The sequence below is a fragment of the Dioscorea cayenensis genome, chromosome 15 (assembly GCF_009730915.1).
Source record: "Dioscorea cayenensis subsp. rotundata cultivar TDr96_F1 chromosome 15, TDr96_F1_v2_PseudoChromosome.rev07_lg8_w22 25.fasta, whole genome shotgun sequence".
Lineage (NCBI taxonomy): Eukaryota > Viridiplantae > Streptophyta > Magnoliopsida > Dioscoreales > Dioscoreaceae > Dioscorea > Dioscorea cayenensis.
In genome coordinates this window covers 22,830,951-22,852,744 of record NC_052485.1, presented here as the reverse complement: position 1 = coordinate 22,852,744, position 21,794 = coordinate 22,830,951, and the positions used below count along the sequence as shown (strand labels likewise).

The 21,794-nt window shown below is 35.4% G+C and overlaps 2 protein-coding genes across 2 annotated transcripts; one reads left to right on the top strand and one right to left on the bottom strand.

The window, feature by feature from the left end:
- The first annotated feature begins 685 nt into the window (after positions 1–685).
- On the top strand, positions 686–12,584 carry LOC120276783 (protein root UVB sensitive 3). Its single transcript, XM_039283481.1, has 16 exons — positions 686–865; positions 952–1,009; positions 7,049–7,108; positions 7,188–7,226; positions 7,349–7,411; positions 7,763–7,819; positions 8,069–8,132; positions 8,902–8,985; positions 9,414–9,496; positions 9,582–9,711; positions 10,177–10,269; positions 10,756–10,894; positions 11,662–11,702; positions 11,779–11,966; positions 12,055–12,153; positions 12,230–12,584. Exons 1-15 carry the CDS (start codon positions 762–764, stop codon positions 12,151–12,153), a joined length of 1,302 nt encoding a protein of 433 aa, XP_039139415.1. The 5' UTR covers positions 686–761; the 3' UTR covers positions 12,230–12,584.
- A 579-nt stretch (positions 12,585–13,163) lies between these two features.
- On the bottom strand, positions 13,164–14,813 carry LOC120276839 (PLASMODESMATA CALLOSE-BINDING PROTEIN 3-like). The gene is made up of 4 exons (XM_039283556.1): positions 14,651–14,813; positions 14,326–14,565; positions 14,212–14,245; positions 13,164–13,723 (listed from the first exon to the last, which is right to left on the bottom strand). Exons 1-4 carry the CDS (start codon positions 14,709–14,711, stop codon positions 13,492–13,494), a joined length of 567 nt encoding a protein of 188 aa, XP_039139490.1. The 5' UTR covers positions 14,712–14,813; the 3' UTR covers positions 13,164–13,491.
- Between the last annotated feature and the right edge of the window lie 6,981 nt (positions 14,814–21,794).

Genomic DNA, 21,794 nt, shown 5'->3' with positions numbered 1-21,794 from the left:
TTAGGTAAATATAATTAAATGTCTCTTCTGCTTTGGAAGATCCATCTAGCTAAATGTTAATAGATCCAATCTTCATTTTTCATTTTGGAGAAGAATGACATGACACTTTTTGATTGATTATTAATTATATATATAAAGGTAATATGTTCTCTGTGGACATTCGTAGAGATGATAAAAAAAGAAAGAAACTAAAGAGAAAAACAAGAATAAAGAGAAAATGAGGGATAAAAATAGATCTAAATAATGACTGAGTTTGTACTTAAAAATAAGGGCAATTATTTATAGCACTATGTGATCTTTATATATAGGCTATAGTATAGTTCATCCCATTTACCATTATTCATTATTTATAATATTATTTATAACATTATTTATCAATATTATTAGTGATTATCATTCAGCCGATAGGCTAAAAGATTAAAATCCATAGTATTTTTATGCATAGAGTTACAAAAAAAATAATTGCTAATTATATTTGAGATGTTTGTTATATATATATTATAATAATAATAACTAATAATATAAATATTGATATATGATTGAGCTAGCAAAACTCTAAAAGAATATTAAAATTTTATTTTATTTGGCTATTTTTGTGATTAATTAAAAAACAAATATATTGCAAAAATTATCTCCTCATTTATAAATTGTTTTAATTTTCTTATTTTCTTCGTGTTTTCCCGTTTTGACTCTAATTTTTTTTTTCATTGTCGCGCCATCAGACGACCCTACTCTGCAAGAGCTCACTGTGTTCGAGAGAGATGGAGGCTCGGATCGAGCTGGAGGAATGGCGGGGATCATCGTCGGCGAAGCTCTCCAGGACGGCAGTCCTCACCGCTGATTCCTCCTCTATCGCTCTCACACGGTCCTCTACTTCAATCTCTCTTTTGCATTTCTCGGATCTCGTTTTTTATTGATTGGTAAAATGATTTTTCTTGATCTTGATCTCAGGTATGGAAGCCGATGGAGCGAGGTTCGTAGAAAGATTCTCGAAGCGTTTGTCCCAGAGGTGAGACCTCGATCCCTTTGCGGAAGTCGTTGATTTCTCGTTTCAAGATTGGTTCTTCCTGTTCTTAATTTAATTTCATTTGTAATCTCGATTGATTGAAGTATCACGAGTTTGAGGAATTTCTAGATCTTACTTTGATGAGAAAGTTCTAATATTGAATTTTTTTGATATATTTTTGAGTTCTTAATCTTTTCATTTAATTCGATAGTCATCTCGGTAAATACGAATCTGATTTTGATTAGAAAGTGTTAGTGTTGGATTTTTTTGATGAAAAAAATTGCCACCTTATTTGTTTCATTGAGCAGTTTTATATTGTGGCTAGACACTTCAGAAGAAGATGTTGGCTTGGTTGAATTAGAATCACTTTGAAACAATTTCACGAATCAAACGCAAACACAAGTTCTGCAATTTTGTGATTTATTTAAAAAATGAATAATGATTGGTAGAGCATTCTCTTTTGATAATTGGGGCAGAGAAATTTTCAGGTGAGCAAGTTTAATAAGAAATTTCAGTTTTAGACCTCTGGAATTTTGGGTTTATTTAAACATTTGAATGTTTTATTAATTACCTAACAGACTTTGTTCCCTTTTTGCATAGTTTTGTTTGACTGTGTATCTAAAAGTGGTTGTGAAATGTAGGACTGGATATAGCAGTACCGCAGCAAAATAAATAAGAATAATGCTGAAAAATAAAGGACACAAAGATATTACGTGGAAAACCCCTAAATGATTAGGGTAAAAACCACGGGCAAGGATAGAAGAAATTCACTAAGTGGGAAAAATTTCGAGTCTACAAACTCTCTCAATAATAAGGAGAAAACCAAGTATCCTCTCTTATACTTGGGAGAATAGACTAACTCTCAAACTATTTTCTCACACTTCTCACTCTTCTCTCTCTCTCTAACTTCCTCACCTCACTGTGTGTCTTAACAAATGTCATGGGGGTTTATATAGCCCCTTCACCAAACAAACCAGTGGGCTAGGATCATTTTTGATCCAAGGGCTCATAATGATGGGGTAGGGTGGCACCCTACCCCCAAATAATAAAAATATTCCCCTACTAACTCTCTTCACCTACCACCAAGTCATGACAAAGAAGGAGAAATGACATCCTTGCCCTTCCATGTTGATGAAGAACATAATTGGCATGGGTCAATCAACAATTGGTATGGGCCAATCAACAATTCTCCCACTTGAAGATTTGATTAAAAAACAATCAGATCTTCACACCATTCTTTCTACCTTGCCATTCAATGTTGCTTACGTCTCCCGTCGGACCACAAGAGGATCGACTCCAAATGAATCATCGGCGTTGATTGCTTTTGTCATGAAATCGCTAGGGTTATCCTTGGTATGAATCTTTTGCATGTCCACTGTACCTTCTTCTACTTTCTCACGAATGAAGTGGTACTGAACTCTGATATGTTTGGTCTTTGAATGAAATCTTTCGGATTCCTGCAGAGATCGCAATGCACTCGGTTATCACAATATAGAGTGATGTTCTCTTGTTTGTACCCCGAGTTCTTCCAACACCATCTTCAACCACACTTTGCTTTTCTCTGGCTCATGTAGTCGCCAAATACTCGCTTACGTCGTTGATGTAGCCACGATCGATCGCAGCTTTTGAAACCCAACTCACGACTCCTTCGCTAGTGTGAACACATATCCGATGAGTGGATTTGCTTTTATCAAAAATCACCTGCATAATCGAGCATCAACATATCCATCGACGATGAAAAGTCGATCCCCCATAACATAATGCAACATCCGAGGTTCCCTTTATATATCCGAGAATCCTCTTAACAACATTCCAATGCTTTCGACCGGGATTCACCATATACCCGACTTACCACTCCCATCGCATGTGCGATGTCCGGGTCTTATGCATGGATCATGGCGAACATTAGGCTTCCCACCGCGATGCATACGGTACTCGAGACATCTCCATCCTCTCATCTCCACTCGCTAGGACACATACTTGAGGATAATTTGAAATTAACTGGAAGTGGGGTAGAAATTGGCTTACTGGGTCTTGCATGTTGAGCGTCAGCAAGATCTTCTTTAGATAAGTCTTCCGAGAAAGCCAAATCTTCTTGTTATTTCGTCTCGGTGAATTTGCATCCCTAGAATCTTGTTTTCGCGGTCCCAAGTCCTTCATTTCAAACTCCCTAGCCAATTGTGCCTTCAACTCCTTGATCACGATCTTTGTTGGGGCTCGTTACCAACATGTCGTCAACATACAGACAACAAGAAGAGCGAAATCTTCTTCTTCAAACCTCTTGACATATGCACAAGGGTCTGTATTGAATCTACTGTAACCAAGGCTCATGATGAAGGAATCAAATCTCTTGTACCAACATCTTGGCGCTGCTTTAGACCGCATGCAGATTTGTTCAACCTCGCAAAACCAAGTTCTCTTTTACTTTTTTTCTTCAAATCCTTACGGTTGGAGCATGTAAATTTCTTCTTCAAGATCTCCATGAAGGAATGCGCTTTTGACATCTAACCGCTTCAGCTGCAAGTCTAATGTAGCACACATCGCCGGGACTACTCGGTCTGTCGTAAGTCGAACCACGGTGAAAAATATTTCGTTGAAGTCAATACCTTCCTTCTGAGCATATCCTTTTACCACCAGTCTAGCACGATAACGATCTACTTGATCATCACTTTTGCGCTTGATCTTGTAGACCCATTTGTTGCCAGATGGGCTTTTCGCCCTCGTGGTAGTGACACCGATTCCCATGTCCTATTTTTTTATGAAGAGCTTCAATTTCTTCTTCCATGCTCGCCATCCATCGAGATGCATCCGAATTGTTCGATGCTTCTTGAAGAGTTGATGGTTCTCCATCCCTCGCTAGAAGAGCAGATAGCAATGTTACCCTCCATAATATAGTCGAATGCCAACTTGGTGCCATTCTTATGCGAGTTGACCGCCCGAACTCGGGACTTCGATTCGATGGCTCTTGTACCTCATGCTCCAGTGTAGCTCGACTTCTTTTTCTACCTGACAGATTGTAGTCTCGTGCTTTCTTTTGAAGTGCTTTTTACCATCTACTTGCTCTTGTTCTTTGTCTTCCATGAAGATAACATCCCTGCTGATTACAACCTTGTGGGCAGTGGGATCCCACATGCGATACCCCTTAACACCATCAGCATATCCTAGAAACATACATTTTCTGGATTTTGGATCCAGCTTTGTAGTTTCCTGGGTATTGTACATTACATACACAGGACTTCCAAATATATGAAGGTTTGAATAATCAACTGGCTTACCAGTCCACATCTCCATCGGTGTCTTCAACTCAATTGCAGTTGATGGAGCCCGATTCACCACATAACAGGCGGTGCTGACTGCTTCTGCCCAGAACTTCTTGTCTAAGCTTGCAGCTCCCATCATGGCTCTTGTTCTTTCCAACAGAGTCCTGTTCATCCGCTCTGCCACTCCATTTTGTTGAGGAGTGTATGCTGTAGTGAACTGCCTTTTAATGCCTTCTTGTTTACAGAATTCATCAAATTCTTTGCCAGTGTATTCTCCTCCATTATCAGTCCTCAAGCACTTGATCTTTTCTCCAGATTCAAGTTCCACCCGCGCTTTGTAGAATTTGAAGACTTGAAACACATCAGCCTTCCTCTTGATAGGGTACACCCAACATCTCCTGGAATAGTCATCAATAAATGATACAAAGTAATTTGCTCCTCCCGGAGATGTAATTGGTGCTTGCCACACATCAGAGTGTACCAATTCTAGAATTGCTTTGCTTCTAGAATTAGATGTGTTGAACTTCAGTCGATGCTGCTTGCTCACAATACAATGCTCACAAAAGGGTAATGTTACCTTTGTGAGACCATGAAGTAGATTCCTTTCTGCAAGAATCTTCATTCCTTGCTCTCGACATGTGTCCAAGTTTTTCCGTGCCATGTCATTGCATGCATCTTTCACTTGGATCACTTGTAGCAACTGAAGCTTCTCCTTCTTGCAAAGTTTCTCCCATCATCATGTATAGATTAGCAGCTATTTTTTCCTCCTTCATACATACAAGCGCTCCTCGAATTACCTTCATGATCTTGTTCTGGACTTCAATTTTGCAACCAAGATCATCAAGTTGTCCTATAGACAACAAATTCTTCTTGAGGCCCTCCACATGTCGGACTTCTTTTATAGTCTGAATCGTGCCATCATACATCTTAAGTTTGATGGTGCCAATGCCAACGATCTCCAAGGCTTGATCATTACAGCTGTACACAAATCCCCCAGAGATAGGTTCATAGTGATGGAACCATTCTCTTCGGGAGGTCATATGAAAAGTGGCTGCTGAATCAAGAAGCCATACATCAGCAAATCTTTTACTTGATGTAGATACTGCTTCACACACCATGGCTACTCCATCATCTGAAGTGTTTGCAACATTTCCTTGAGGATTGGAATCCTTTTTATTTAGACTCCAACAATCCTTTTTCAAGTGACCTTTCTTGCCACAGTGGTAACACTTGAAAGTCTTCTTACTCCTTGATTTTGATCTACCATGATTGTAGCTCCCACTGGATCCACGTTCTGTTGATCTTCCTCTCGTCACCGTCAAGGCCTCCGCTTGTTGTGAACTTGCTAACTTGTCTTCCTTGTTCTTGCGGCGACTCTCTTCCTCCGAACAGCAGCTGCAATGTTATCAAATACTAGGGATCGTCCGTGGAGGCATTGTTTGTTAAGTTGATGATGAGTTGATCATATGAATCTGGTAAACTTTGGAGTAGAATTTCCGCACGTTCACTTGACTCTATTGTATGTCCCAATGATGTGAGTTGGGAGAATAGAGTGTTCAGTGTGTTCATGTGCTCTGTCATTGAAGTAGATTCCGCCATACGCAAAGTATAGAGTTTCCTCTTAAGGAAAATCTTGTTGTGGAGTGATTTGGCCTCGTACAACTTAGTGAGGTGATCCCAGATCTCCTTTGCCGTCTTCTTCTCTGCTATGCTTGATAGAACCCCATCAGCAAGTGCCAGATGAAGATTGGCAATGGCGTTCCCGTCCATCTCATTCCACTTGTCATCTTTGACCTCAGCTGGCCTTTCGGTGATGGCCGCCAAACAGTTGTCCTTCCTCAGGATTGCCTTCATTTTCAGCTTCCACAGTGAGAAATTACTCCCGTTGAATTTTTCAATATCATACTTTGCTGCCATTGCTTCTATCACAAACTGCTTCAAAGGCAGTAACCAGTTCCTACAAAGGGTGAATAATAATCTAACTTATTTTCTGATGTGGAGGATCCACTATTAGTGGCAGCCACAGAGCATACGATAAGTAGATATATATACACACCCTAAGTCTGGCTCTGGTACCACTTGTTGTGAAATGTAGGACTGGATATAGCGATCATGCAGAGAAAATAAATAAGAATAATCTTTGAAAAAAATAAAGGACACAAAGATATTACGTGGAAAAACCCCTAAATGATTAGGGGTAAAAACCACGGGCAAGGATAGAAGAAATTCACTAAGTGGGAAAAATTTTCGGAAAGCTACAAACTCTTTTCTAATAATAAGGAGAAAACCAGTATCCTCTCTTATACTAGGAGAATAGACTAACTCTCAAACTATTTTCTCACACTTCTCACCCTTCTTCTCTCTCTCTAACTTCCTCACTCTCACTTGTGTGTCTTAACAAATGTCATGGGGGGTTTATATAGCCCTTCACCAAACAAACCAAGGGCTAGGATCATTTTGATCCAAGGGCTCACAATGATGGGGTAGGTGGCACCTACCCCCAAATAATAAAATATTCCCCTACTAACTCTCTTCACCTACCACCAAGTCATGACAAAGAAGGAGAAATGACATCCTTGCCCTTCCATGTTGATGAAGAACATAATTGGCATGGGTCAATCAACAATTGGTATGGGCCAATCAACATTTTAGACCTCTGGAATTTTGGGTTTATTTAAACATTTGAATGTTTTATTAATTACCTAACAGACTTTGTTCCCTTTTTGCATAGTTTTGTTTGACTGTGTATCTAAAAGTGGTTGTATGAATTTTGTGGTAATAGGGATACCCAGGCAGTGTAACACCTGATTATCTTCCATTTCAAGTATGGGATTCTTTACAGGTAATAGCATGCTGATGCAGGATAACATTTTGGCTATCAGACAAAGTCATTATGTTCTAATTTATTTTGAATGTTTCAGGGGCTTTCCACTTACATACGATCTATGCTGTCTACACAAGTAAGCGCGTGTTTTTACTTTTGTAATAATGTGAGATGCTATAGTCATTTTTAACTTGGCCACAATTTATTCTTCTCCTTCATTCTTCATTCTGCATGACTCTGTTGTTGATTTGGTGTTAGGCTCTTCTAAGCGCCATTGGTGTTGGTGAGAAATCTGCCACTGTCATTGGAGCCACATTTCAGGTATGAGTTTTTTTATAAAAAAATTCAAGGATTTTAAGGTTAGATTATTTTGATAATTAGTGACTATTTCACTCCTTGTAACTCCACTAATACAATGATCTCAATTTTCAAACGGCATGATAGTAATACAATCTTTGCCTTTCAGCTTAAACATCAGGCTTGTATAATGAAACCTCTTTTGGCCATATATATATATATATATACATTCATAAAATCCTTATTTTTATTGCATCTGGACACTAGTTTGCTATTTTCTATCTGGTCTTGCATCAATACTGTTTGGACACTATTATGCTTACTACTTGTCTATTGCATGGCTAATATTTGTTTTTTATTGGAAGACTGTTACAGTGGTTTTTGAGAGATTTTACTGGAATGCTTGGTGGTATCTTATTTACCTTCTACCAGGTATGCTGGCTTTATCTTGGTATGAAATCCAATTGTTAAAATTTGCTTGAACTTCTTCACTTCTTCCTTCCTGCCTTGAAGTTGCAACTTGTTTTTGCCTTCTTTGGAATGCTTGAAGTTGGCAATACATTTTACTTTTAAAGTTTGGAAAAACATTCCTACATTCACCTGGATATTTTTCTCTTTTTTTTTTTCTAGTCTTCCTCGTAGTTTCTGACGGATGGCATTGCCTGAACATTTGTTGTCCAGGGCTCTAATCTTGATAGCAATGCGAAGATGTGGCGGTTAGTTGCTGATTTTATGAATGATTTAGGTATGCAAATAATTTATTTGCTTATTGGAGTTATATTTATACTTGAGCTACTTATGTTTTTTACTTTTTTCTTGTCAGTGTTGTATTCTTTTCTGTTGCACAAGACCACAATTTTTTGCTTCTATGCTTACCAAATGCATGGCCAAGTATTTGTTGTTCAGTACCCTTTTTTTTCCTTGTTTTTTCAAGTGCCATTAGTTACCTCTTATTGTGTTCCTTGGTTAATAGTCACATGCTGATGATTATTGGATTTGTCTTGTGGTCAAAATTTATTTTAAGTGCTTCAATCATTATTCTTCCTTCAAGATCCAAATATAGATTTGTCCACGAACGAATTCTAGTACTCCAACATTCCTCAGCTTGGGAAAATATTTTTCTTCACTGTATTCAGGTCGTATTAGTAGTCATTTCTCAGGAGAACATTTTCATGCGCATGCTGTGCTGGTTAGCCAGTTGTTTCTTTGGCTTCAGTTGTGAGATCTTGCAATACTAGTGTTGCAATTCGGGTGAATAATGCCCCTCTATTACATTGTTCTGGAGTAGCTTTTACCTCTCTAGGTGATAAAAATAGTATAAAGCAAATGTTGAATAGTGGAAGTAAAGCAACAGTTATCTTTGCTGCAAGTACAGAAATTAGTTGCATTAGATATTATTGGATGCTAATCATGTAACGATTCCACCAAAAACTGATTAACATGTGGATTGCTTGTACTTGTTTCTGGCTGCAATTTCCCATGTTTAATGCTCATGCATGCTAATGTGGTTACAGGGATGTTGATGGATCTTGTATCTCCTTTGTTTCCATCAGCTTTGATTGCAATAGTATGCTTTGGGAGTTTGTCAAGATCTTTCAGTAAGTTCCTCGAATGCTGTACATTGACTACATTCTACTGGCACTGATTTTCCTCTGTTCTAGTTGAACAGTTTAAGCTATCTTTATTGCATAAGATGGTGATGAAAACTATATACATGAATACTATCTATAGTTGCCTGGTGAGCCTGATTTCTTTATATGACAAGACCACTGATATATTTTCGTATTACAACATACCTCATTCTTCTTTATTGCTATAGCATGATCATACTGTAGATAACAAGCACACAGTACAAAGCCGGAATTGCTTTTTGTCAGTATGATATAAAGACTAGGTTTTGCCCTGACTTTCTATTCCTGTTAAACTGTTCCTGACTTAACATCCATGTATCTTGGACTGATATGTATGCTGACTCTATGAGGGGCTACTGCTCAAGCATCTAACTCTTTGCTCATTCTTCAATTAGCTGGTGTTGCTAGTGGAGCCACTAGAGCAGCATTAACACAACACTTCTCACTTGAGAACAATGCAGCAGATATTTCTGCAAAGGTATGGATAAAAATTTTGATTGGATAGAGGAGAATTTTAAATAATCATGGTTGTGTCTGGAACTTTTTCCTTTGGAAATTTGTAGGAGGGCAGTCAAGAGACACTTGCAACAATGATGGGTATGGCATTTGGAATGCTTCTTGCTCATGTTACACGAGGGCATCCTCTTGCAGTCTGGATATCATTTCTATTGCTTACAGTGTTTCATATGTATGGTTAGTATTGTTTTCCTTGTTGATACTATATATTCGTTTGAATAAAATAAGGTATTAAGGGACATTTGGAATTCTACATACTGCAAAAGCATCATCTAATCTTTCTTACCTAAACTAAGTCATGACTCTTTTATAGCAGGGGGCTAGTGTCTAATTTTTTTTTTTTTTTCAGTTATGTTCATAATTGGAATGCTTTTTAAAGTTTAAATGAATGTATGTCACATATTATCATTAACCGTGCACAATTATGATCTCGAAATCTGCCATCAAGTGCCACAATGGCCATGTGAGCTAAAACAATCCTTTGACGATTTTATAAACTAGTGGATTTCTGTTAGAGTTGTTCAGTGCTGCTCAAGGACATGTCTAAAGTGGATAGGAGCTCAATTTCTGTCCTGCAAAGAGATTCTGGTTATATTAGTGCCACAACGTTGTGTTGATTCTGTGGTTTCTTGCTATTTTCAGCAAATTATAAAGCTGTTCGCTGTCTCTCTCTGAAGACGCTAAATAATGAAAGGAGCTCCCTCCTTCTGCAGTGCTTCATGGAAACTGGTCAAGGTAATTGTTAGAGCTTTTTAATTTTTCTGTCCATTTTATGCTTAAATAATGTTTAACACCACGCTATATTCTATTGTATGAGTAAAGGCTGCTTCTTGCATATGGGCTTGTTAAATACCCATTTAAAATTGCTTTCTGTAAACCTTTTTCTGGAAGGTCCCACTCGTATTAGTCATGAAATACTGAAAATTGGAATTGCATGAAGGTCATAGTCATATGTATTTTGGTTTCTGTCTCTTTGATTTGAGTTTGCTCAAAGTTTAGAATGTGTAACCAAAACCTTAAACCATAGATGTCGAATGCTTAAGAGCACAGGACATGATAAAATGGATGTTATAATCGACTGACACATGATCTAAAACTTGTCATTATCTTTTCATCAAATTCTCTGAAAGTCTGGTTGTATCCATTATCGTCAAATAAAATAGCATGCTGATCAAGTTTCTTCTCACAACTTTGTTTGTCTAAAGCTATTCTTCATTGCAGTCCTGTCTCCGCAGCAGGTTTCAAGCATGGAGCATGTCTTCCCCGCTTGGTTTTGGTCATGGAGCTCAAGTCATACTGCTACACTGTACAGGCACATAACCTTAGGTGTTAAGGTGTCAAGTTTAAAGCATTCTGATGCGTGAGTTCTTCTTTTGACCATTATATCTCAAACTTGTTTTCCGTTCTTAACTACGGCCATAGATGAGCCAGAGTTGAATCACAAGTTTGGTTATATTTTCAAGTTCCAACTAAGCTGACAACTTTAGGTTAATTTACAACTTTAGATGAGCTCGTATTGTTATAAATGCCAATATAAAATAAGGAAAAGAACTCACCAATCTTTGGAATTTTTTTTCTATAAGATTCTTAAATTCCTCTGATTTTTTTATCCCCAAAAATCCATACTTTTTGGGAAAAAAATTCCTTATCAGTTCCTGTTAGTATCGTATCCCTATTATATACACACACACACATTTTTCTTTTTTCTCCTTTCCTGCGGAGGAATATCAGCTTGCATGCCAAAAAGCTTGCTGGTGAGCTTGGCAGCAATGTGAGCCCCCTCTGTAGCCGAGCTCACCGATGAGCTCTGTGCAAGCTCCATGGCTGTAGCACATGCTTGTTCCGGTGAGCTCAGTTGCAGCTTTAGCTGGCCACTAAGCTTTATTAGCTTGTTAGTGCATGTGTTTGGGTGAGCTGACTACTGTATCTTACAGTAGAAGAGGAAAGGTAAATATTTAATTTAAATAATCGGATGAGAATTATTTTGCATTTAAACTTAAATTTTTAAAATTTAGGGTTTCATCGGTGATCTTAAAAAATGGATTTTTTTTTTTTTTTTAAATACAGAAATTTGGCTAGAACCTCATCTTGAGGTCCTTTCCACTGATAATCCTTTGTCTGTGACAGAATGGAGCTTGCAGGATCAGCAAGTTTACACTACAAGAAAGGTCCTAATTTGATCTAAATTTCCTTTAAATTTTTGGTTGGAATTTTTCTGCTGAGACACTCTTGCACTCATTTCAGTTAATTATTTGTTACTGGAAAGAGATGGACATATTCAAGTAATCATTCACAAGCAATCAACACCACAAGATATATTACAGTCTTTCATTCATGCACTTGTCATACTAAAACTCTTGGACAAAGCCAAGGCTGTGCACATTGAGAGCAGACAATGGATGGATAATAACTATACTGTTTTCCTTGCAAAGGTGCTCCTCTTTGTCTTCCTCCTTAAATGTACTTAGATCTTCAAAATTCATTAGGCCAATGTCGATGACTTATTTTCTGTCGTCACAGCTGCGTTCTGCTGGATGGTCGACAGAGCGCCTTCTCTCGCATTCCATTGTTTGGAGAGCGCATTGGGTTCATGATTTCTCCGACGATAAGATTAACTAGGTAGATTGAAATTACTGATAGTTGAATCATGTCATATCTTAAGCTGATTATGTATATCCTTTTATCTGATGTTCAGATATACAACACTTTCACTGAAGTTGTGGATTCATGTGGAAATCATCAGACAGACTTAAGAAATGGGTAATTTGTTCAACTCTATAATAATATGATTCTTTATTATGAGCTTATGTGTTTTTGTTAGATTATTTAAATTCGACTTTGAGATTAGTTTTATCTTAATTATTTGAGTTTCAAATGGATGAAGAATTTATTTTAGGGGAATATGAACATTGTTATCTATATTTACAATTGTTACTATGATTATTGTCCAATTTGGGTGTGTTTAGAATAAAATAAAATAAGGGGAAAAAACAAGTGGAAAAAATTGGGAGATAACATGGAAATATTCTAGCTTCATTTAGGAATGGCAAAAAACTAAAACTAAAAATAAAAATAAAATAAAAAAAAGGATATTATGATATAACTTCATGCTAAACCTAGGTATTAGATAAATATTAAGGATGGATTAAGATTAAAAATAGAAATAGAAATGTGTTTTTTTTACACTATTTTCAAATTAATATATATATATATATATATATTTAACAATGTAGATAAATCTCTTTATTTATTTTTTATTCTTATTATTAGACCATAACCATGTATTGAGAGTCCTAATGGGAATCAAATGTCTCAGGACAACTACTATTTCTGTGATGAGCCAATAGTCTTTTGAATTTCAAATTTCAAACTAAATTTTCTTTTTTATGTTTATGTAGGCCTTACAATTTCAAAATAAAAGGTTTAAAATACACCACTAAAACACACATGCTAATATATTATTACAAACTGCAAAAATCCTATTTATATGTAACTTTTGCAAATCATTATTATTTATATGCCCTTTTCCCTTCATCTTTTTAAATTTAGGAACAAATAATATAAACATTAAGCATGATTCAAGCAAGGCAAGGGCACATGAGTAAATTAATGACTTGTACAAAGGCATATAAGTGGGCCACAAACATATGTAAACCCATAATGCACTAACCTTAATTTAAAACCAAAAAAATAATAAAAATAATAAAAATAAAAATCAAAGTCCTAGAAAAGAACATGAGTCCAAACACCAAACATTGATGATCCCACCACCACCACCCAAATGGAATCAAAACCTCTTTCCTTGGTACCACTAGAAAACAAGGAAACAAACCCTAGTGGCAAATGAAAACAATGCCCTGTGATAACCAGATCCAACAAACACTAGTGTTTTTTTTTGTTTCATAACATTCTTAGAACCTACCCTCCATTACAAACACATCTCTTTTATTTTTCTAATCAAACCCTAAAATACAAGAGACATGAGAAGATGATCAAGTAAAATAAAACAGAACTAATCTTAGCTTGAAGAACATAACCAACTTCACTAAAATCTGGTGAAGCAGTAGATGGACCAAGACTTCCCATTACTCCTCCAGTTCCTGTTGTGCTTGGAGTTAAAGAACCTGGTGTTGTTGTTGTTGTTGTTGAAGAACCAGGGCTAGTGGTTGTAGTTGTTGAGCTTGCAGTACTGTTCATAAGAAACAAAATTAGGGTTTTGAAAATCCAGCTTTTTAAGTTTAATGTATGAAAACTAGTATAACTTCTTGTATAAGTAAAGGCATGTGATAGAAAGGGGATTATTAAGTAATGAATGAAATAAAAGGTACTATGATAAAGAACTTGTACAAATGGTGTTGAAAAAAGAAAGGGGAAAGTGGATCTTAAATGTTTCATTTAAGATGGAAAACATGTTTGAGTAGATGAAAAGAAAAGGAAGTAAGAAAAAAGTGGATCTAAGTTGAGGTATTTGAAGATCCATTTCTTCATTTTTTGTCTCTAGGAACTCTTATTATAAGTAGAGGAATAATAGAAAAGGGATGAATCATGAATTGAATAAAAGTTCAATAGTGGATCTAAGAAGAGGTATTTGGAAATCCATAGTGCATTTTCAGCTTGGAAAAATGAAAAGAGGGATCCAAAAAAACAAGTGAAAACAGAGAAGTAGAAAAAGCAAACCTTGCAGATGAAGGATAGGAACAACCATTAACACCTACAAACAAGAACAAAATAGAAACAAAAACATTAACATCTCTTAGATTATAGACAGAAGAAAAAAACAGTGAAACTGACTAGGGTCAGAAGAGGTGAGAATGGCAGTGCCAGAGAAGTCACAAGAGCCTTGAGCTTGGCCTTTCCTCTGGTAATAACTATTAGCAGCATAATTACAGTGAGATTTCACAGTGTCAGGGTTGAAACAAGGTCCATTTTTTATGATGGGGTTGCAATCTGCACCAGCTCCACAAGCATAGTCAATTGTCTTCTGAAGCATAGTGTCACTCAACTCTGGCTTGCAAACACACCATGCACCATCTACACAAAATAAAAACCAAGTAAAAAAAATTTAAAAAGAAATGAAGGAGTTTAAGGGGGAGAAAAATGAGAAGTAGAGTTATACCTGAGATGGTAATGGTGGTGAATATAGGGAAGAGAAGAAGAGGGAGGAATAGAAGAGCCATGTCACTGAGGAAGAAGAAGAAGGAGAAGGAGAAGGAGAAGGAGAAGGGGATGTTTGTTTGAGGTTTGGGGAAAGAGAGAATGGAAAGTTAGGGTTTTTATTTTAGTGGAGTAATAGGGTTGGTGTGTGTGGTTTGCCCTTGGATGCTCTGCTGAAGCCCTTGTCTTTTTTTTTTACTGTGTTCATTTATTTATTTATTTTTGTTCATAAAACACTGATTTAATGCATGTTGAGTTTGTTTTAAATAATCCCTAATAAGTACTACTTAAATAAAATCTACAACGGACATTCACTTGTCCCCACTTGGATTCACTCAAAAGTTAAAAATAGAGTCATTAATATATATTTTATGTATTCATGTTTAATAGATTATTATTATTATATTTAATAGTAAATAAGTCTACAAGAGTCTATATTTGAAAGAGTATTTTAAATATTAATACTATGAATGGGGGTGGGGCGGGGAATCCCCGTTCCCCGCGGGCATCTCCCCCGCGGGGCGGGGAGCGGGGAGCGGGGAAAAATTCCTCTCCACCCCACGGGGATCCCCGCCCCGTCCCGCCGGGAACCCCATGGGATTCCCCAAAAGAATATATTATATATTTTTAATATATATATTAAAGATTATTTCAACATTAACATAATGTTATATATATATATATAATCAATAAATATTTATTTGTTAATATTTTTAGTTATTATTATGAAACTCACAATTATTTCATACAACTTATTAACTATTTAAATTTATATATTTCATTAAAACATATTTATTTAATAAAAATCTTAAATTATTTTAATAAAAATTATTATATAATATATCTACAAAAATTAAAAATTCAAACTTCTAATTTTTCAAATTTCTAATATTCATAAAAAACCGATTATTTATTTAATTTAAATGAATTGGATAATTAGGTAATTATAATTTGTCTAGATTTTTTTTATTCAAATATCCATGTGTTATATTTTTTTATTCAAATATCCATTTGTCTAGATTTTTCATCATACATTATATTTTTTTAATTTTAATCAGTATATAAAGATCTTTAAGATGTAGTAATATAAACGCATTGAAATATTATAGTTATTTATGTAAAAATTTTTATATTAATGTTTTTGGGCAGGGCAGGGGATCCCCATGGAGTGAGCGGGGAGGATTTTTTTCCCCGTGAAATTTTTAACCGGGAATCCCCGCCCGTGAAGAGCGGGGATGGGGACGGGGATCCCATTCCCCGCCCCGCCCCACCCCCTTCCTAATTAATACATCGTTTTTCCACGTTAACATACATATGCATAAGACTTAAATCAACATTTATTTTGTATAATATTTTGATAAAATAGATAAGTTACTTACCTCAACCGTTAAAGTTGATTCTCATTCAACTGATAAAAAAAATTATTAATAAATATAAACACTTTAGGTGTCAGGAGCATGCATATTTTAAATATTTCATGTGTCTTTATTGTGCATAGATTTAACCCCGGGTTTGATTTGTGCAGAGTAAATCTAGTACCAAATACCAATAAGTTAAACCGTTGTGGGTCTATTCTCTTTTACCGTGAAAGTGGTATTAAAGTAACATAATAATTATTATTATATGTAACATGAAAAGTAAAATTTACGTGTGTGTAATTATTATATGTAACATAAAAAGTAAAATTTACGTGCGTGTGTAGGCACGTAAGCTCTCTCACCCTTGCACACGTACACACACCAACGGTCACAAGGGCCATATGTGAGATTTGAAACTATGAGCAAATTAATATACACACACGATGAGTATTGAAATCTATGTCTATAGTAATCGTCGGATAGTAATCGGATAATTAGTATCAAAATGTATTTTACAGTGTCTCACAATATTCATTAACAAAAAGTACAATACTTATATAAATAAACCGCTGGATGAAAATTCAATGACTGTGATTAAATGTCTTTAAAAGGATAGTAATCTACTTGGATTTTTTTCATATATATATACATATAGAGGACCAGTAATATAGGGATGTCTCTAGATTTGAAATTTAGGAACATCTACAGTAGTCGTCGGATGGTAATCCGATGGTTATCATCATCATAAACAATGCAAAACATGTTGTACAGTATTTTATAGTAATTATAAATGGTAAAAAAATGTACAATATTTATATAAATAAATAATTATTAAATAATAATTCAACCATTATAAGAGGGATATTTCTAGATAATAATAATCTAGAAACATCATCAATTATTATTTCTCATATATATATATTTATATGCACATCTTTAGAGAAAATAACAGAGGTTGTAGGGATGACGCAGGAGGTCGGTGGTGAACAGTGGGGTCCAATCTTCTTTAGTTTGTTGTCTTCTAAACTGATGACGTGTTAGAGGGAGCAAAACCATATCTTAAATTTCTTTTTATTTAAGCTTTTGATCACTTTCTTTTATAACTACTTTTTCTCTTTTACTTATATTTTTTTTCTTAAATACATATGCCCTATTGATTTGATAGATTCTCTCTATATTTATTATACTGTGCAAGGGAACATCAGATTTGTTCTGCTCTGAACTGGTCCTGGTCCACCACAACTTGACACATGTTTGCTCAAACATACCCTTTTAGTTTATGATCATCTATGCATGCCTTTCAAAATGTTTTTTAGTTTGATTTACCTTTTTGTCCTCATGTGGAAAGTGATTTCTCTCCTTTTTAACATAGTCTTGTAGGGGCAAATATGTAAATGTAATTTTTTTCATTTTTACTGCTCCTCAGAGCATAGAACACGCCTATCTGACAAAATTTCTTCTCACTTTGAAAAGAGAACTTTATAATTAACTACACTCAAAAGAAACTAAAGAAAAACACAATTCTTCAGACACTGGATAAATTAACCAAGAAGTGACAGATTAGAATTGATTAGTTGATCAGTCAAGAATTTTGGACAGCCAATGAACCTTTCAATTTCATGGTTTAATCAATAGGAATGACCAGAAACATGTAGGGGGCGTTTGGTTGGATGTAGTTGAAAATGCAGTGGATTTGTATTTACAAATCCTTGTATTTGAAAATTCAGGAGAGTCAAATCCAGTGTTTGGTTGGATGTATTTGAAAATGCTGGATTTCAGAATTTTGTGTTTGTTTGGAAGGATTTGTAAATCTGGATTTTGAAAACATGTATTTGGTTGGATGTATTTGTAGGATATGAAAACCTTTGGTGAGGTTACCCCCACTTTAAGGTATAGTTTGTTAGTAATAATAATAAAAATAATTATGGATATAATTACTTAATTTAATATATAATTATGTTTTTTATTACAATTTATTTTTATTTTAATAATTATATTAAAAATGCCCACGTTGGTAATAACTACTTTATTAATTATAAATATTATTACTAATTTTAATTAATATAATTAAATATTTGATGGGAATAGGTATATAAGCAATGATCAAGTTGAAATTGAAGTGTCACTGAGCTATATTTAAATAGTTACAATAATCATGCAAATAGCTAAGCTTAATATCCATTGTAAAAGAGCTTAACATAACAACAATCACCATTCAAAAAGCTAAAACATAACATTGTCCCTTCAAAAAGCTAAAACATAATAGGTAAACATTCCACAAACCCATAACAATAACATAAAAATGTCTCACAAACTCATAATAGGTAAACATTCCACAAACTCATAACAATAACAACATTGTCCCTTAAAAAAGTTAAAACATAACAATAACATAATAATGTCTCACAAACTCATAGTTCTCCAATAACGTAATAGGTAAACATTACACAAACTCATAGCTCTTCAATAACATAATAATGTCTCACAAACTCATAGTTGCATTCAAATTAACAACAACAATAGATTTTTCTGTATCTTCACTTCTAGTGCTAGCCATGTCACAACTCAAATCCAGGAGCTGCATTGTTACAAGCAAATAATCTATTAATTCACTAGAAATCAAAACAACAAAATTAACAACCCATACAACATAACATGAAAGTAAATGGAATAACTTATTATAATGAACAATTTATTACCATCTTTGTATCTCAAAGGTCTCGCCTAATTGAACCAAAGAAATCATCTCGCCCAAATCTTGCGAGTTCATCATCCATTCGAAGAACATTCGACCTCGTGCATCATCAGCCATTAAGTATTGATACACCATTCCAATTTGCCGTGTGGAATAGCCATACTCTTTTTAGCTTTTTACATTCTGCTGAAAAGATCTTTTGCAAAGCTCAATGATCGGCTAGATTTAACAGACTCAAAGGCATCTTTGAGGGTGATGGCTAATTCACGAATAGCATTGTCCTCATTGTTGGCCTTGCGCTTTGCTTTACCTTTCTTTCTTTGTGGGCTTGTTGCTGATGTGGGATCAGAGTTATTGCCAGGATTATGGATCAATGGCGAAAGTATTACCATGTGCACTTGTCTCCCCAAAAGAAAATTCATTGTATTGTTCAGTAGGGGGAACTGCTTCTGGCTCGGTGTTGTAGTCCATCTGTGTGCCAATAGTATTTCCAAATTGAACGAAAGATAACGACTCGTGGCTTGGTCATTACCACATATGGCCTCCAAAAGATCATGATCTTCAATTGTTTTGTTCAAGTATGGCTCATCTTGAGGGTGAATCTGTATTTCAATAGATAAATATCAACAACATTAATTGAAATGTTTATGTTAAAAATAATAATAACAACTACCCCGAACATAGTCTCCGTACTACGCCTCGCCCATTACAATCATTTTAAGGTTGTTATCCCAACCCATGCCACTCATTTCTTTTCAATCTTTTTATCCTTGCCCACCTTCTCCGTGATTGTCCCGAGATGGTTGCTCACATTAGCTTCTCAGAATCTACCACACCAAATGCTTGTTTCATGGCTCGAATAGCGGCATGAATTGCTTGTGGTTTGAATCCCTTATCTACTTTCAATCCTTCTTCAACTTGGCTAGCCATGAAACGTATGAAATAACGACTTTCAGATGGTGTCCACCTCTTGTGTCCTCAAGTTGTTGTTGTGGTCCCTCATAGTCGATGATGCTTGGTCGCTCTCAAATGCATCATACCCGTCCATTCTATAACATCTGCTTAATGTAAACATAAAAATAAATGTTTAATGCTTCCACATGAACAAAAAATAAACGGGACAATAAGCATCCATGTAAACAAGAAATAAGCAAGACAACAAGCAGGGCAAGGTCATTTTACAATAAGTCATTATACGACATTATTCATAGAAGCTTGTCACACACACATATATATAACTATTTAGTAGCCCACATTTCTCCTGCAATTTGATCACGGCGAATGGCCCACTCTTGTGCTTCTTCCCTTTGCTCTCTAATGGTAGTTTGTGAAGTTTGTTGCGGTATCCAGTCATCCTCAGATGGAATAAGACCATCTTGACCTCCTGTAAGGATATAATTGTGTAAAACACAACATGCTAACACAAGTTCTGCTTGTGTCTTAAATGGGAAAAAAGGCCTAGACGCAAGGACTTTGAAGCGACCCTTTAAAGAACCAAATGCACGCTCGATAGAGGTACGTGCCGATGAATGTCGCAAGTTAAAAAGTTCCTTAGGGTTTGCAGGTGTCCGTGAGCCAAACTCTTTCAAGTGATACCTAACGCCTCTGTAAGGGGGTATAAAAACCGTGTCTTGTAGCATATCCGCATCAACCAAGTAATACTTCCCTAATTTTCAAGAGATAAAATAACTTTAATAAGTTGGATCATCTTATTAAACTTATTCCATATCCTTCTATTTATAAAATAAAAAAGTTAGATACCTTCAGGGACTTTTTAACCCATTAGGTCTTTCAAGTGCATCACGAAGAACTAAAGAGTCATGTGCGTAACCCTCCCAACCCGACTAGAACATAAGTAAAACGCAAGTCAAAATCAACAAATTGCAAGGACGCTTTTTGTGTTGGGTATGATTTTTCTTCCCCGAAAAGCACTACATCGGATAATGGGACGTAAGCATGAATATGTGTCCCGTCCAAGGCCCCGATGCAATCCTAACAGTATATACTATATGTTAGAATTAATCTTAATGAAATATATTTTTTTGATGTCTTATATAACACTACCTTGAAGTAAGGATATAGCTTACTCCTTGCCGCTATATATGGTTGGGTTTGTGTACTTGGTGACCGCACATATTCATGCCGCAATTCACCAATTGCCCACAATACATGATTGAAGTACCTACTAACAGTCTCCCCTGACCTTAAGAAATTGTGTGCAATAACGCGATTGCGTTGGTTATGACCTATGGTGTGCAAAAACATTAACAATTGCTCCTCTACGCTCATGTGCAATGTATCACGCAAAAGTTCTTTCCGACGTAAGATGCAACATAGGTTAAAAAAAGTGGACTTGTTCATACGAACCATATTGATGCTAGTGGCATCATTCCCATCTATCAACCTAGCTAAATAATTTTTCCTTATTTCCAATCTTTCACGTGATGGTTCTCTACAAATTTTACGTCTTTTCTTCCGCAACCATAGTAACATGGCATAGGCCACGGCTAAAATTGTCACTTGTAATAGGTATAGTTCATCATCATCTTCAAAATGGTCCATCTAATAAAAGAAAAAATTTAGAATATGAAAAGAATCAATTAAAATAATAAATCAAACAATAACATTAATAACAACAACAAATGACATGTTCAAGCAACATGAATAATAACAACAACAACAAGACTGGCATCAATAATTAATCCCTATACAATTTCAAGAAACATAACGTCAATAAAATGAATAAATAACAAAGTTCAAGCAACATCAACAAAATAATGACATCAATAAATAATACAGCAATAATAAATCCCTATACAAGTTCAAGCAACATCATTAGGACAATGATATATTCAAACAACATCATCAGGACAATGACATGTTCAAGCAACTCAATAATTAATCCCTATAAAAGCTAAATCTGGTCTCTATGTCAAAATAATAAACAAAGACTCCATGTGAATTTTCAATATACTATATTTATGTAAAATAATATATATTTTTTTAAATGAAATCATTTTCTATTAAAAAAAGATTAAATATCATGTTGTTTT